Source organism: Desmodus rotundus, chromosome 5 (genome assembly GCF_022682495.2).
Source record: "Desmodus rotundus isolate HL8 chromosome 5, HLdesRot8A.1, whole genome shotgun sequence".
Classification (NCBI taxonomy): domain Eukaryota; kingdom Metazoa; phylum Chordata; class Mammalia; order Chiroptera; family Phyllostomidae; genus Desmodus; species Desmodus rotundus.
The window spans coordinates 13,507,252-13,523,850 of NC_071391.1; the positions used below are offsets into that span (position 1 = coordinate 13,507,252).

A 16,599-nucleotide genomic window follows, 5' to 3' on the forward strand; every position below is an offset into this window, starting at 1 on the left:
GGAGATAGGATGGAAGCTGCTACGTAAGAACCATACCTCAAGTAATAGCCTTTTAAAATCTGTTTCTTGTCCTTTAGTTTGAAGGTGGTAAGGAGGGTCAGGCACCCCTTCTTCAAGTGGTAAGGAGGGGTGCCAGCGACTAGGGAAGCAGTGTGGCACAGAACAGCAAGGCTCGTGTTGTGTTTTATTTTTGACAGGTTATTAGACCTTTATTTTAGTAGCAAAAATTCTGTCTGCATGGTAAAATAATAATAAAATAGCTGCTTTAAAGACTGGCTGGTTCTTTGCATAAAAGGTTAAGCTGTGGAGGATATGGGAGGAATTTAAGGAAGAATATTTTTGGAAGAAAAGTTCTGGGAAAAGGGTCTTTTCTGAGAAAGCATCATTAAATATGACAAGCATACTCCCTTCGTTGAGCTAGAATTGTATTTGCAATGGGAAACTACTCTGATTGCAGGATTCCTGTTCTTTGACATTGACATTCATACCTTAGATTTCCATGAAGACAACTTATAAGGACCTGAATGGCCTCATTTTAGCTGCTTCAGCGTGTGGAGCTGGTGCTTGCTCCTTCTCTTCCTGTGCCTGGTGTGACAGTGGCTACTGAGCACTATGAAGGTTGTTCCAGAGAAGAATGCTGTCCGCATACTCTGGGGGCGAGAAAGGGGCACTCGGGCCTTTGGAGCTCAGCGGCTTCTGCAGGAGCTGGTAGAAGATAAGACCCGGTGGATGAAATGGGAGGGCAAGGTAAGAAAATGGTTATTATTGACTTAGGGTTTGTAGAAATGACAGTAGAATGGGGCCTTGGGTTGATAACATAGAGCTGGGATGTAATTTATTTTGTGTAGGAGAATAGATAGGCTTATCTAACTTAGGGAGCTTTTTTAAAAAGCACATTTGGAAGAATTTATAGGCTAGAGATATCTTTTTTAGAGTTAGACATTTTTTCTAAAGGTAATTTAGATTTATCTTTCTCAAATTTTTAGCTTGATTGTTATGTCCAGTTTTTAAACTTACACTGAGAATACTAATCTAGACAGGCTCATGTAATTGTGAGATAGAGTGGGCCATAGGATTATAAATAATGTGTTTTAACTTTTTTTTGTTTGTTTCCCAGAGAGTAGAACTGCCAGATAGTCCACGCTCTACCTTCTTACTGGCCTTCAGCCCAGACAGGTAACTAGTGTTTATCTATAACTTACGACTTGTGATACCATTGCTTTCTGTATATTTGGCCTAACGTGATCTTGCAAGTCAAATCCCCAAAGCCTCTTGGAAGCACTGTATGAATAGAACTTTGAAAGTGTATCAGAAATGGAAAGAACATAGAGGAACAGTTCTAATTGTAAAACTAATGGGAATAACCAAAGAAAATTATGAACATTGAGGGTAAAAACTCGGAAAGTTTTTCAAGAACCATCCTTTGCTTGTGTGATATAGGCCACTGGTGCAGTAGTTTCCCATCTAGAAAAAATAGTCACTGAAGGGGATATATGTCATTTGGGGACAGGGTGGAGAATGCAGAAGCTTTTAAACATTAAGAGTATTTCTGTTGTTTGTAATACCTGAAGCGTAGTTTTTTTTCATGCTAGGATGGGGAATAGTACCAGTTTTCTGTGTTGTCCAAAGCTGATAGTTTGTTATCCACCCACATGCTTCACACTGACATGGGCCCTTTGATTCCCTAGGACTCTCTTGGCCTCCACCCACGTAAACCATAACATCTATATCACGGAGGTGAAGACTGGCAAGTGTGTTCATTCTTTGATTGGACACCGTCGCACTCCGTGGTGTGTCACTTTCCATCCTACCATCTCAGGCCTTATTGCTTCTGGCTGCTTGGATGGGGAGGTTCGGATTTGGGATTTACATGTAAGTATTTCCTTTTCTTTGGTGTTCTAAATGCAGAGACTTGTTTACCATTGGGTTCTTAACTCTGGAGGAGAGATTAGCCAGATTTTTAGTACTACATCCAAGTAAGTGGTAGTCATTGCCCACTTAATTGACAGCAAGCCTAGCCCATAGGCCTCCATTCTACGATGAGCATCCTATGAAGTGTTCTTCCATCTGCCCACGCTCTAAGATATGTTCAGGATGGATTTTTGTCATATTATGTAGCAAGGATTGTACTGTGCTCTGATCAGGATCATTAAAGCAACGTGCTCCTCGTCCTAGAGAATGGCTAGTGGATTGTTGTGCACCGTGTCATGCACTAAGCTCGAGTTTTCCCAGGCTTCAGAAACAAAAACTCTGCTGATGTTCATTGCCTGTGGCTTGTAGAAGACTTAGAGAAGTGAGCAGACAGTATTATTTTTCTGATAAATTGATGACATTGCTCGATCACTGATTTTCTACATTGTTTTATAGAGGACATTTAAAGTAGGCCCTGATGTAGTCATTTTACCTTAAATAAGGATCTTTCTTGAGATTGACATCCCGTTTTGCTGGCAGCTTGTAACCTGAGAATACTTGGGATTGGTTCATTCATAGGGTGGCAGTGAAAGCTGGTTCACAGATAGCAACAATGCCATTGCCTCTCTGGCTTTCCACCCTACGGCTCAGCTTCTTCTGATTGCCACTGCCAATGAGATCCACTTTTGGGACTGGAGTCGACGGGAGCCCTTTGCTGTGGTGAAGACAGCCAGCGAGATGGAACGGGTCCGGTGAGTCCTCTGTCCACCAGTGATGCCTGCCATAGTATTAGCACGGCAGAGAACATTTACACTCACGAGACAGATTTTTATCCCTGCGCAGGGAAGGTTCTTATCCCTATAGCTCCTCCTACTTTTTAAGCAGCTGGCCAAACATCTGGGAAACACTTCATTTTGTTCATTTTAGCTGTTCATTATTGGCCTCTTCTTCTGGTCTCTGAAGATTGGGGTCTTCAGAATCTTTTTTAGGTTCAAAGCTGTCTGGGTTTGGAAGAGAGCCCTTTTTTTTTGAGAAACCTGAAAGGTGTTCAGGTGGTGGGTAGCTTGATGGATAATTGCTCATCCCTGGTTATCTGTGTTTATCAAACTGGAAGAGGGAGATGTACGTATGCATCAGATATGCCAGTTGATATTTATTTAGCCTTTAAGATCAAAACACACATTGCCTGAATTAAAGTTGATGCATTGTTTTCCTTTGGTCCTTTCGGCGGTAGAGTTGGATATAAGCTGCTCCAGTCTAGCTTATAGATCAGCTATGTTACTTGATGCCGAGACTGTTCCTTATCACCAGAACTCATGCCTCTTGCCAGTGCAGCTGCTATGTGAGGGAAGAACTGAACTTGTGGCAGAGTATGAGAGCAGTCTATGCTTTACTATTATGATGAGCTTTTAGATACGAGCAAGTGTGTGCTTAATGTAGTGGTTCCTGGGGAGGAAGCCTAGGTGTTTTTTGCAATTATTTTTGTGATACAAATTCCCTTATTCTGGTAAGTGTGAGGATATAACAAGAAGTATCAAGCATTATTTTAATCTCTTTGAAAGTTTTGAAAATCTCTAGAGTGAATACCTGAGTAATTCGACATTAGCAGTTAGTGATCACCGTAAATTTGAACGCATGGCCTCTTCTCAGTTAACGTAGTCTCTATGCATGTCTCTGTCTCTTCTGTTTTCAGTCTGGTGAGATTTGATCCTCTTGGACACTACTTACTCACAGCAATTGTTAACCCCTCTAATCAGCAGGTAAGTCAGTAAGCAGTTCCAGCTCCATGTAAATATGGGTTATTTTTAAAACTAGTGCTCTAATTCTAATTATATCGGACTTTAATTTTCAATGTCAAAGTGTTTCTCTCCAGCCAAGATTCAAAACCAGCTTCAGACTGTGTATTCAGTTAGAGCCATAATCATGACAAGGGAGTCAGTTCCAAAACCTGAGTGATTGCTTCACTGAAAGTAACCAGGCAGTGTTGATTGTCTTTCCTGTGCCTCTGGTTGGTTAACGTGTTGCCTCTCCTCACTGCGTCTGTGTATGGATACACCTTTTGTGAGAGGATTGGTTTGCCAGCTGTACTCATTCAGAAACATTGCTAATTGGAAGTGAATAACTTGATAACCATATGATGATTCTGAATCTGAATGAAGCCAGTTCTCCATGATTCAGAGGTAGAGTTGTTACCCATCTATGAAGGTTTTCCTTGGATGATTATCAATAGCATTTTTTGATTTACCTGGAGATTCTACCTAACTACTTTGCACTGCCTCCACCCCACCTTGGTCCACTTTGCAGGGTGATGATGAACCAGAGATCCCCATAGATGGAACAGAATTATCCCACTACCGTCAGCGTGCCCTTCTGCAGTCACAGCCAGTTCGCCGGACGCCTCTCCTCCACAATTTCCTGCACATGCTGTCCTCTCGCTCCTCTGGCATCCAGGTGGGAGAGCAAAGCACAGTGCAAGATTCTGCTACCCCCTCACCCCCACCGCCTCCCCCTCAGCCCTCCATGGAGCGCCCCAGGACTTCCGCTTACATCAGGCTCCGACAGCGGGTCAGTTACCCCACAGCTGAGTGCTGCCAGCACCTTGGGATCCTGTGCCTTTGCAGCCGCTGCTCTGGCACTCGAGTTCCTTCCCTCTTGCCACACCAGGACAGTGTCCCCCCTGCTTCTGCCAGGGCTACTATCCCTTCCTTTTCTTTTGTACAGACCGAGCCCTTCCATCCCCCGGAGCAGGCCTCATCAACGCAGCAGGACCAGGGCCTCCTGAACCGGCCGTCTGCCTTCAGTACAGTCCAGAGCAGCACTGCCGGCAACACGCTCCGCAACCTCAGTCTGGGTCCCACCCGTCGGTCTTTGGGAGGCCCTTTGTCTAGCCACCCTTCTAGGTATCACCGAGATATAGCTCCTGGGCTGACAGGATCTGAGTGGACCCGGACAGTGCTCAGTCTGAACTCCCGCCCTGAGGCGGAATCCATGCCCCCACCCAGGACCAGTGCCTCTTCGGTGAGTTTGCTGTCTGTGCTAAGGCAGCAGGAAGGTGGCTCTCAAGCATCTGTGTACACTTCAGCCACAGAAGGGAGGGGTTTTCCAGCTTCTGGGTTGGCAGCTGAGTCGGATGGAGGGAGTGGCTCCAGCCAAAACAATTCGGGCAGCATTCGCCATGAGCTTCCATGTGACTTGAGACGCTTCTTTTTGGAGTATGACCGGCTTCAGGAGCTGGACCAAAGCCTGAATGGGGAAGCCCCCCAGACCCAACAGGCCCAGGAAATGCTCAACAACAACATTGAATCTGAGAGGCCAGGCCCTTCCCACCAGCCCACCCCACACAGCAGTGAGAACAACTCCAACCTATCCCGTGGCCACCTGAATCACTGCCGTGCTTGCCACAATCTCCTGACCTTCAACAACGATACCCTGCGATGGGAAAGAACCACACCTAACTACTCTGGCGAGGCCAGCTCATCCTGGCAGGTCTCCAGTACCTTTGAGGGCATGCCATCGAGTGGCGGCCAGTTGCCACCTCTTGAGCGGACTGAGGGCCAAACACCCAGCTCCAGCAGGCTGGAGTTGAGCAGCTCTGCTAGTCCGCAGGAGGAGAGGACTGTGGGGGTGGCCTTCAACCAGGAGACGGGCCACTGGGAAAGAATTTATACCCAGTCCAGCAGAACTGGAACTGTATCACAGGAGGCCTTACATCAGGACATGCCTGAGGAAAGCTCTGAGGAAGATTCACTCAGGAGGTAAGCAGGTGCTTTCTGTCGTCTTCTACATTCCTTATTTTTCTCCTTACATCTCTTCTTTCAGTCCTACAGATGTTGTGGCTGGATCTTGAGAGTCTGAGACCCACGCATTTATTCAGCTCTCCCTAGCTTCTGTTGCATCTTCTTGGAAAATCTTGCTCTGGTGGCAGAGAGAAGATAGGGTCTAGCAGTATGAGTCAGTTGGCTGTGCTAGCTCCTTTTCTGGTTAAGCTCTTGTGACCTTTAGCCTTAAAAGAGAGTATAGATTAGGTTAGAGAGGCATGAGGAGAAGAGGTGAGAGAACCATTGATGTCCTCTGCTCGGCCTTTTGACCTTGAAGGATTTTATGTTCAAGACTAGTTCCTGTGAAATAAGAAATCGTCCCCGTATGCCTAGAAATTAGTGTATTGGCTCTTGTTGTGTCGCTTTGTGTTTACCTCTTAAATCTTATCTTTTGGAGCAGTGCATCTTGACAGAGAAAAGAAAGTAATACATAATGTGTCAAGGATTGTTCATATTTTTTGAGATACATGCTTTTTCGACGGCAAGTTAAGTTGCTTAGTTAAGACTTTTTGAATAGATCTTCCAGATAGACATTCACCTTGGGGTGTGAAAGAAGAACAATTCATAGAAGGAAGGCCCTTTCCAAACTCAGATCAGCATCCAGGCAACTCTGTCATGGAAGAAACAGAGTGGGCGTCGTCCATCGCCCACCACCTGTTCTATGTATGGCTGCATGCGCAACTATCTTGATTTATTAGGGACTTCTTTCTGTAATTCTGTAAAGGTCAAATCTAGCATAATCGCAAACTCCCAGAATATGCTTGTTGGATCCAAACCACATAGTGCTCTGCATTATATCCTCTGTTGAAGCAACTGAGATTTCTCTGACATAAGCTTCTAGCAAGGGAGACAATATGGATTGTGCACACAATGTACTTGTGATTTTGGGAGGATGCTTTAGAGAGGACCCAGTTAATAAGTATTTGTTGAATGGTGACAGTTGTTCCAGAACTTTGTTAGGCACTGTGGGGAGCACAAAAGAAGCAAATACCCAATCTTTGCTCACTGGGAGTGTTATTGTAGAGGCAAGACTTATTTACATGAAATAATTAAAGAATGTAGATGACTGAATATTTCATTGTATGTTACTGAGATTAAATGTATAATTTCAGATAAAGGGAAGCACCAAAATCAAGTCTTGAAAGATGAGTAAGTCACTGTTCACACATGCACATTCTAGGCCACTGTCCTTGGCTGCCAGGTTATATTGGTATGCAAACTGTTCTCCTTACATTAACCATGGCTGGACTTTTTCCTGACAAACCTCATATTCCTAATAGGATAACCTCATTTTTAGGTGCACCACTTTTATTTATTTTTCTTTTAACTTTTTATTATGGAAACCTTCAAATGTATAAAATAAAAACATCATAGTAAACAAACTCTCATACGCTGATCAAGTGATTTTAGAATTTACCAGGACTTGGCCAGGCTTCTTTGTTTTTAATCCCCTCTCCAATGTCCCCACCTAGATGTTATATAATTTTGTCTGAAAATACTCCCAATATGTTTCTCTAGAGAAACACTGTCCAATAAAACTTTCTACAGTGACGAAATGTTCTATACTTGTGCTGTCCAGGATGGTAGCCACTAGCCATATGTGGCTAGCGAGCATTTGAAATGCAGCTGTTATCTGAGGAACTACATTTAAAGTTTAAATTTGTAATTTAAATGTAAATAGCCAGCCACCTGTGACTAAAATATTAATCATCACTCCTTAAAAAATCTTTTTTTAATTTCTTGACTTTAGAGAGAGAACTATTGATTTGTGTTTCTACTTATTTATGCATTCATTGGTTGATTCTTGAATGTTTTCTGACTGCGGATTGAACCCCCAGCCTTGGCTTATTGGGACAACACTCTAAGCAACTGAGGTTTTAATAAAGCAGGCCATTTAAAGTTGGGAAACTATTAAGGATCTACCAAAAATTTTTGTAGAGAAAAAAAATAATGTGTCTGTGGTTTAAATAAAGTTCTAGCATTTAAAATGTATGTTGTAGAAAAGGAAGTCCCTTGTCATCTTGCAATTTTACATATGTTTTTAAAATTTTTTAAAAAGACTTTTATTTACTTATTTTTAGAGAGAGAGGAAGGGAGGGAGAAAGAGAGAGAAGCATCAGATGTGTGGTTGCTCTTGTTCGTCTCCCACTGAGGACCTGGCCCGCAACCCAGGCATGTGCCCTGACTGGAAATTGAACCAGTGACCCTTTGGTTCACAGGCCGGCACTCAATCCACTGAGGCACACCAGCCGGGGCTGTTTTTCAAATTTTAAAATATACAAATGATGCATGTTATCATTGTAAAATTCTCTATTAATACAGTGATCACATTATTTATGGAATCACTTTTAGATGCGCTAGGATGAGGTATACCCTGAGTGCTGGCATTCTACTAAAAACTGAGGTGTATATATGTGTGTGTATATACACATATATATATATTTTACATGTTTTGTTTATTTATTGATTTATTTTTAGACAGAGGGGGTGGGAGGGAAAGAGAGAAACAGCTCTATGTGGTTGCCTCTTGCATGCCCCCTACTAGGGACCTGTCCTGTAACCCAGGCATGTGCCCTGACTGGGAATTGAACTGGCTACCCTTTGGTTTGCAGGCTGGCCCTCAGTCTGCTGAGCCACACCAGCCAAGGCAAAAAATGAGGTATATTTTTAAGTATTCTAAGTGTACACTCTTCACAAAAAGGCCACCATTTCCTCATATATTGGGTGGCTTACATTCTAGTATAAATCACTAATAGAAACAGATGCTAATTGGCATTTTCTACCAAAGGGGCCGATGTTCTCTAGCTGATGATAATACAGTGCAGAGCCCTTGTTTGGATTTCCCCAGCAGGTGTCAGTGTTGGGCTGCTGCTACTGCCACTAGTCTAGAATAGAATGTTAGGGAAGAAAAGAAGGTGTTTTTACTGTACTTGTACCTTCTACTTGAAGAGAGAGGATTTATTCTTGGGCCTTGTAATGGAGGAGAGACTAAAGAGGCAGGTGTTGATCCTTGATGTTTCTGATGGAATTAATAGTGTTGCAAATAGGTAGAGTATTAAGTATTAGTGTGTATTCTGGTGTAGGTCTGTGTTGCTGGGTGGTAATAACAGGTACAGTTTGTCTCCTTTTGCAGTGGAAGGAGAGCTTTCTGTGTAGTTCACGCCAAGTTACAACTTATAACTTGGGTGGCAGGCCCTTTGCTTCACCACAATAAACTTTTTTGGGGGTGGGGGTCAGATAGCCCAGGATCTAGTAGGAGAAGATCAGGATATTATGACTTCTTGAAGCAGGAGCCCTGTGGCCTTGAAAGGCTGCTATTAGGAAAGAGAAAACTATTTAAATGGCATCTTGAAACTAGAAAGCCTAGAGCTTGAAAATCCAGCCTCTTTTTATTTTTTATTTTTATTTCTTTTTAGAGAGAGGGGAAGGGAAGGAGAAAGAGAGGGAGAAAAATATAGGTGTGTGAGAGATACATTGATTGGTTGCCTCTCACCTGCCCCCAACTGGGGACCCGGCCCACAACCTAGGCGGCCCACAACCTAGGCATGTGCCCTGACTGGGAATCAAACCAGCAATCATTTGGTTCGCAGGCTGGCACTCAATCCAGCCTGGGTTACAACCTCTTTTTCTTTTTCTTTTTTTTTAGATGAGAAAACTCAGGTGCAGAGACAAGAAATAACTTTATAAGAGGTGCTTGTAGCAAAGGTGGGATTCAAATGCCTGGGTCCAAAAGAGGCCCTTCTTTCATCCATTTCATTTGAAATTAGTGCTTTCATACAGCCGTTTTTGCCCTCAAAACTTCAGTTGTTCTTGCTTTGGCTGGGTGACTCAGTTTGTTAGAGCATTGTCTTGATGCGCCAAGGTTGTGAGTTCAATTTCCAGTCAGGGCACGTACAGGAATCAGTATGTGCATGAATAAATGAGACAACAAATTGATGTTTCTCTCATTCTCTTTCCCTTCCTCACTCTAAAATCTATAAATAAAAAAAATTTTTAAAGAAAGAAAATACAAATTTCAAAGATTTTAAAGAAAACTTCAGCTCTTGTAGATCATTAATTGAGTGGTTCTTCAGTCAGGTCTCATTGTAAGAAATTGGAGGTCTCACAGATCATTTGTAATTACCGTCTCTGGGTAGAAATGTCACCAACACAATTGTTTCTAGGGACTCAGAAAAAAACAGTTTTAATTGCCCACAGAACTGCATGAATAGTCCTTCTAGTGTGGTCGGGATGAGTTACGGAAGTTCACTGTTAAAATCCCAACAAGTGGGAGATCAAAATTGCGTGGAACCTTCCCCAAATAAATTGCTTCTTCACTCCGTCTCTAGATAGGTAACAAGGCCTTAGGTCTGAAGTATTTAGTAAGATTGAGTGTGTTCTGAGAACTGGTGTCTTCTGGTCTTTCCCTTCCCTTTATGATAGATGAACATTGGGGAGGACATTGATGGTTATAGCATAAAATTTGGTCTAGGACATCAAAGGTTAGAGTTGGAAGCCCTCATTAGATTTCTAAGTTTTTTTTAGACTTGAGGGGGAATTGGCTTTGGAGTTTGGAGCAATCTGAAGCCTCTTGAGACTTCATAGGTCAACTAACTTGTTTGATCCTTCAACTCTTGTCACATGGGGATCTCCAAGGAGCTTTTAGCAGAAACATCATTGATAGAGAGAAATAAATGGCTATGTTTGGAGGGCTAGTTGTAGGTTCCCAGAGGAAGAAGGCAACCTAGAAATTAGGAAGGTACCAGTTTTCTCAGATTATAATGCAGAGAGGGGTCCAACTTGAGCAGTTTCTGTGCTCCTACCTAACTGGGTCTAAAGGGTTTATGTAAAAGTCCTCCCAGTTTCTATGGATGGGGAGTGTACACAATTCATTATTCAGGATCTAGCACAGCGGTCACCTTTTCCTTTGGGAGACCTTCCCTGACTGCTCCAAAAAAATCACGTCCTCTTCTTTGCTGCTTGTGTACTAGACATAGACACTTGTAATATTGCATCCGCAGCAGAAAAGTATTTGTTTCTCTTCCTGACAGTGAGCTCTCTGAAGGCAGTCACTATGTCTGTGTCCCTGTTGTACCTAGGGTACTACCTGACACACATAGTAGGTGCACAGTAAATGGTAGTTGAATCAACCACATGGGATTTAAATTATATCCCCTATGATTCAGTATGCAGTGTAAATCCTTTTTGTCTTTTTTAGTAAACAAAGAAAGACTCTTTATTATATTATATCCTTTAGTCTTACAGAGTGTTGTTGGTTCAACAAGTACTCGTTGTATAAATGAATTGGCATTACCTAGAGTGCATGGCAGATACCTTCTAGAACTTGAGCTCAAGTGACTTAGAATTTATTCCTCTGTCTCACTGTTGTGCCATGTTTCTGACTTGTGTATTGGTTGTCCTGAGGCTTGTAATAAGTGGTCAGTTGTCCTTCGTACTGACTCCCACTGATGCCTCAGGGCCTGCATGTTATACAGCTTCCTCTTGAGACCATTTTGTTGGTCTTTGGCTTGACCTTTCACTGATACTAATATCTCTGTCAGTCAGTGCTATTGTTTTGCTTTGCTACTTAAAGACTCTCAGCAGTCTCCGTGATGATATATTTGGTCTTGATAAAGTCTTGATAAAGTCCAAATTAGATGTGAGTAAACCAAAATTAAATGTGACAGTTCTGTTTCCCATTGGTGTTTCATATTTCTTGTGGTTGCTGTGGAAGGTGTTCACTAAATTTGTGTAGAAGTAGGGTGCTTTGGGTTTAAGAAAGTGGGTGCTTATTGTTTTTGTTTTGGGGCCTATGCATCATTAGAATAAATGATTTTTAGTTTTGAAATGATTTTAGGTTCTTTTTTTCCTGGGGTTGGGCAGATTCCTTATATTAAGAGAGAGTTTTGCTTTACTTCTAATTATGCCCCTAAGAAATTGGAATTACTGTCTTTGGCATTCAAGTTACAACAAACCCTTCCTAACTTTCGAGTTCTTTCTCAGAAGTTTAGCATTCAAGAACAAAGAATAGGGAAGAACAGGAGAGAATCCTTTGTGGAATGGGAAAATCATGACTTGTTCCTGTTGGAAAAAGAGAAAACCAGGTATTGAGAAATCAAAAAGACAAAGCTGATGGTGGAATTTAAGCACCTTAGTGTTTTTGTTTAAAAGTTTACTTATTTTAGAGAGACATTGATTTGGTGTTTCGCTTACTTATGCTTTCATTGGTTGATTCTTGTACGTGCCCTAACCAGGGATCATGCCTGCCATCTTGGTGTGTTTGGGTGATGACCTAATCAACTGAGCTACCTGGCCAGGGCTAAGCAGCTTAGCTTACAGACATAAGGGAAGCTGGGGGAAGGTAAAACCCAGGCCTTAGAGGAGGAAGCTGAGGAGTATGAATAAGGCTGCTCCTTGCTGAGCATGGTTCTTGTTACAATCTTGGAAATTGGGCTGGTGAAAAAATTACTCTGATCAATGTGTTTATTCATTCAGTTAACAGATATTTACTAAGCATATACTGTGTACCAGATATGATTTAAGCACCAGCAGTAAATCTCTCATTCTAATAAGAGACAGACAATAAAAAAAATATATTTATACTGCCAGGTGATGACAAATTCTATGGAGAAAAATATTTTAAAATGTGAAGGGTGCTTGGGTGGAAGTTGGCAGTACTGAAAAGGGTCATCAGAGGAAGTCTTCATAAGGGGACACTGGAGTAGAGATCTCAAGTAAGCAAGGGAATAACCTCTATAGATATTGGGGACAAGGGCATTCTAGACATAGAGAAGAGCAAATGCAGAATCCCTGAGGCACTTGGCTGGAGCACAGTGAAGGATGAAGTGATGCAGATGAAGTTAGGGAGGATATGGGAACCAGATTATGCAGGGCCTTCTGAGCCATTTAAAGGATTTTACCTCTTATTCTGAGTGATCCAGGAAGCCATCAGAAGTGGACTAGAATGATACTATATTTTAAAAGGATCACTCTGGCTGCTAACTGAAAATAGACTAAATTAGGGTTAGGCCAACATCATACACTTTTTAGATTAATTTGTGTCTTGAGACTGGTGAAAACCAGACAGCAAGAGTCAGTGATTGTGTCATAGTTAGGTCGGCCTTACATGTTTGGATGAAGAGTTGCTAAATAAAAAAAGAACTAAAGCCTCTTAGTAGGCGCATTATCTGCAATAAAGCCCTGTCACTCCCCCCTCCCAATCATGATGGCATGTTATTGACTGAAGAAGGAAGGGGCTGAAAAATTTATAGTGAGCAAGGGATCATAAATGGAAATTTTAAGATGCCCATTTTTTCTGCTTACAAAACTAATACAAATTCAAGAATTCAGCCCTGACTGTTGTGGGTCAGCATGCCTGGGCATCATCCTGCAAACCAACTCCTGGTCTGGGCACATGGCTGGGTTGTGGTCCAGGTCCCAGTTGGGGGCATGCAAGAGGCAACTGATTGAGAAATATTTCTCTTTGCACATCGATGTTTCTCTCCCTCTCTCCTTCCCCTCTCTAAAAATAGATAGAATTCAAGAGTTCAAACATTACAGAAATGTGTGACATATAAAGTGAATTTTTTCCACAGTGTTAACCACTATTATCAATTTTTGTCAATTCCAGATTTTTTTCTATGTGAATGAAAACATTTTTTCTTTATTTGTAAATCTTCTGTCCATTATTTATTTACACATTTTGCTTAATATATCTGGACATTTTCCCATGTTAATCTACATAGATGTTACATTTAAAGATTTTATTTATTTATTTGTAGACAGAGGGGAAGGGAGGGAGAAAGATAGGGAGAAAAGCATCAACGTGTGGTTGCCTCTCACGTGCCCCCCACCTGGGACCCTGCCTGCAACCCAGGCATGTACCCCAACTGGGAATGGAACCAGTGACCCTTTGGTTCACAGGCTTGTGCTCAATCCACTGAGCCACACCAGCCAGGAAAGATGTTACATTTTTAAAACAAAGGTATAGTATTCCAACAGTTGGATGCACCATAATTAATTTAACACGTTCCCTCTTTGGTAGCATTTGGATTGTTTCTTTTTTGCTTTCAAAAACACTGCTGCAGCATCTTTTCTGTACTGTGCAGGTGTTTCTAAAGAGGATGAATTTTTAGAGGTACAGTTGCTGGGGCCAAAAGTATGAACATTGTTAATGATAAATGAAAATTAATTGAATAGTATTCATTATTATACAGATGTATAAAGTGACATTTTCTATTTACTATTTTTTAAAATATTTATTTATTTATTTATTTTTAGAGAGAGGGGAAGGGAGGAAGAGAGAGGGGAAAGGAGGAAGAAAGAGAAGAAGAGAAACATCTATCGATTGCCTCTCACACACACCCCAGTTGGGGACTGGCCCCCAACCCAGGCATGTGCCCTGACCGGGAATTGAACCAGTGACCTTTTGTTTTGCTGGACGACACCCAGTCAATTGAGCCACACCAGTCAGAGCTATTTCCTATTTATTTTAGTGAACATAATTTTATAGGTATTCATAATTTCATAGATTGGAACTCCTATTGCTGTTTTTACTTCCTTCTCCCATAAAATCTTCAGGTTTCTCAGAAAAACTTAGTAGCACTGGGTTTTTCAGGAATGTGCCCTTCAAGATTAAGGAGGACTTCCATTTTATTAATTCTGAATATCTGCCACCTGGAGGTAGGTGTTCATGTACTTTAATTCTCAACAGCCTTTTATTCAGTAGACATAACCTTGGTTCTATTTATGACATTCACTGCTTGCTGATTTTGGGCCACTTAGTCTTTTGGGCATCGTTAGATGATAAGAGAATCCAGGTATCTCTTGCCCCATCATAAGGGAGTAAAAGATATTTGACTTATTTGTCTTTAGGGGGAGTTAGAAAACCCCTTTCTCTGTTTGGCAATGTGAGGGTGAGGATAGGGTGGAAGAGAGAGGTGCCATTGTAGTTAATCTTTTTCACCTTTGTTGCTCACCTGCCGGCACAGTTTGAGCCTTTTTGAATTCTGTGTAACCCCTAGTTATATCCTATCAAGGGTTGGCAAAGTTTTTCTGTGAAGGATAAGATAGTAAATATTTTAGGCTTTGTAGGCTATTCAGTCTGTGTTACAACTACCATACTTTGCCATTGTAGTGCGAAAGCAGCCATAAACAGTATGTAAGTGAATGAGTGTGGCTGTGTTCCAGTAAAACTTTGTGGACACATGCGATTTTCATATAATTTTCACATGTCATGAAATAGTCTACTTTTGATGTTTTTTAGCTATTTAAAAATATAAAACCCTTTCTTAGATTGTGGGCTGTACAAAAACAGGCAGCAGGCCATACTTGGCTGGCAGACAGTGGTTTACTAATCCATGCTTTATGTGATTGTGATTTGGAAGAGAGTCAGGTGCTATTGTAATAGAAGGCATTATTATAATGAGGGCCGGCAAGAGCTAGGTAGGGGGCTCCTCTTCCTCTACTTTGGACTAGAGGTCCTAAGTAGATTATTTTCATGGTTAAGATTTGGCAGAAATGCATAAAGAGCTTCTTGTTTTCTATGCTCTCTGCCCTGAAGCAAAGGTTTTCCAATCTCGCTCTGTATGTCTTCAAAATTGTTTGCAAGCTGGGGAGGATGTGCGCCTCCAGGTCCTTGAGACAGAATGCTTGACAAGCAGCCCTTCCCCCACTGCAGGTCAAATTAGTGCCTGTTAGGCTGATCTAAATTATCCCCCATTATCCATCTCTTGCAGGCTGAATGGTGTAGAGCAGGCTGTGTGCTTTGTGCACACACTGAGAACTTGAAAAGATGTAATCGCGTCTGTCAGCTCAGAGTCTTGGAGTGTCGCAGGGACTACAGTGGCATCTATATGTGTGCTGCAGATACATTGGGCTCAACTTCCCATGTAGTCACTCTTCCCCTTCAAGTCGCCTTTCTACTGTATTTATTCAGAGTAGTGCTCTAAAGGGTGTGTTGGAGGTTTTGCTAAGACAGTAACACCAAGTGTGTGGGGTTTTGTTTGTATAGTATATTTTGCTTATTGTGATTGGTCTCAGCCCATTAGAGCTATGCAGATGGCTTCCCTTCAGCCTCTTGTATTTCCTGTATACTTATGGGTGGAGGGAGAATCTAGTACATCCTTCTTGGGAACACTTCTGAAAACATGTTCGTGTGCGCAAATTTGGCTTTAGTGTGTGGGCCTGTTACATGAACCCAGAGGTTACAAAATAATCTTCAGGTGTGTTTGGCCCTCATAATGTTTCTAAAAATTTCATTTTTTCCCCACATAAATACAGATTTCTGGATTCTATTGAAAAAATGGGAAGGATCTGGTTTGATAACAATCAGCAGGAGTTGAGTAGTTGGTACTCCTTTACTCAAAGCGTGGACTTTCTTTGTGTCTTAGTCTGGACTGGGTTGACTTTACACATTTATGTTTCCTATTTATTTCCAGTTTTGTGTTTGTCACTATTCCATGAGTTAAAGCAAAATAGTTGGTTCTGTGTAGGCAAATATCTTCTAAGTGCCCTACCACTTGGCTCCACTAGGGGGAGGCACTGGCCATTGCAGTACCCTGTAACCCACCCATTCTGCCTAATTCATCCACAAGGGGCTCCCCTGCTGCTGGAGGCTGCTGACATGCCGACAGCCCCCTCACCTGAGAAGCTGCCTGAATTTTTAATAGCAACAATTAATAAACTCCTTCTCTGTTTCCAAAGAGGGAAAGTGGTGGTACCAAGCTTTTTGCTGGCTGGCACACTTTAGTGAGTAGACCTCTGTTATGTGAGGTTGTGCAGTATGAAAGCAATCTTTCTTTGATGATGGACTATGTAAAATAAAATCTTGGAGAAGAATGCTTGCACTTCTCCCTGTGAGGAGAGTGCCTTGGACAGAGGGGTGGGTTCC

The 16,599-nt window shown here is 42.0% G+C and overlaps 1 protein-coding gene across 9 annotated transcripts in view; it reads left to right on the plus strand.

Annotated features, from left to right (window-relative positions):
• The window catches only part of AMBRA1 (autophagy and beclin 1 regulator 1), a 172,037-nt gene that overhangs the window by 31,549 nt on the left and 123,889 nt on the right, over positions 1 to 16,599 (plus strand). For 6 of the 9 annotated variants that reach the window (XM_024558712.3, XM_024558715.4, XM_024558714.4 and 3 more), the window contains exons 2-7: positions 494 to 747; positions 1,118 to 1,176; positions 1,689 to 1,872; positions 2,491 to 2,663; positions 3,605 to 3,671; positions 4,216 to 5,666. In XM_024558712.3, coding sequence (XP_024414480.2) covers positions 613 to 747; positions 1,118 to 1,176; positions 1,689 to 1,872; positions 2,491 to 2,663; positions 3,605 to 3,671; positions 4,216 to 5,666 — 2,069 coding nt within the window. In that variant the 5' untranslated portion in view covers positions 494 to 612. The remainder of the gene's footprint in view (positions 1 to 493; positions 748 to 1,117; positions 1,177 to 1,688; positions 1,873 to 2,490; positions 2,664 to 3,604; positions 3,672 to 4,215; positions 5,667 to 16,599) is intronic. The other 3 variants (XM_024558717.4, XM_024558719.4, XM_045194107.3) reach the window with 1 other exon arrangement.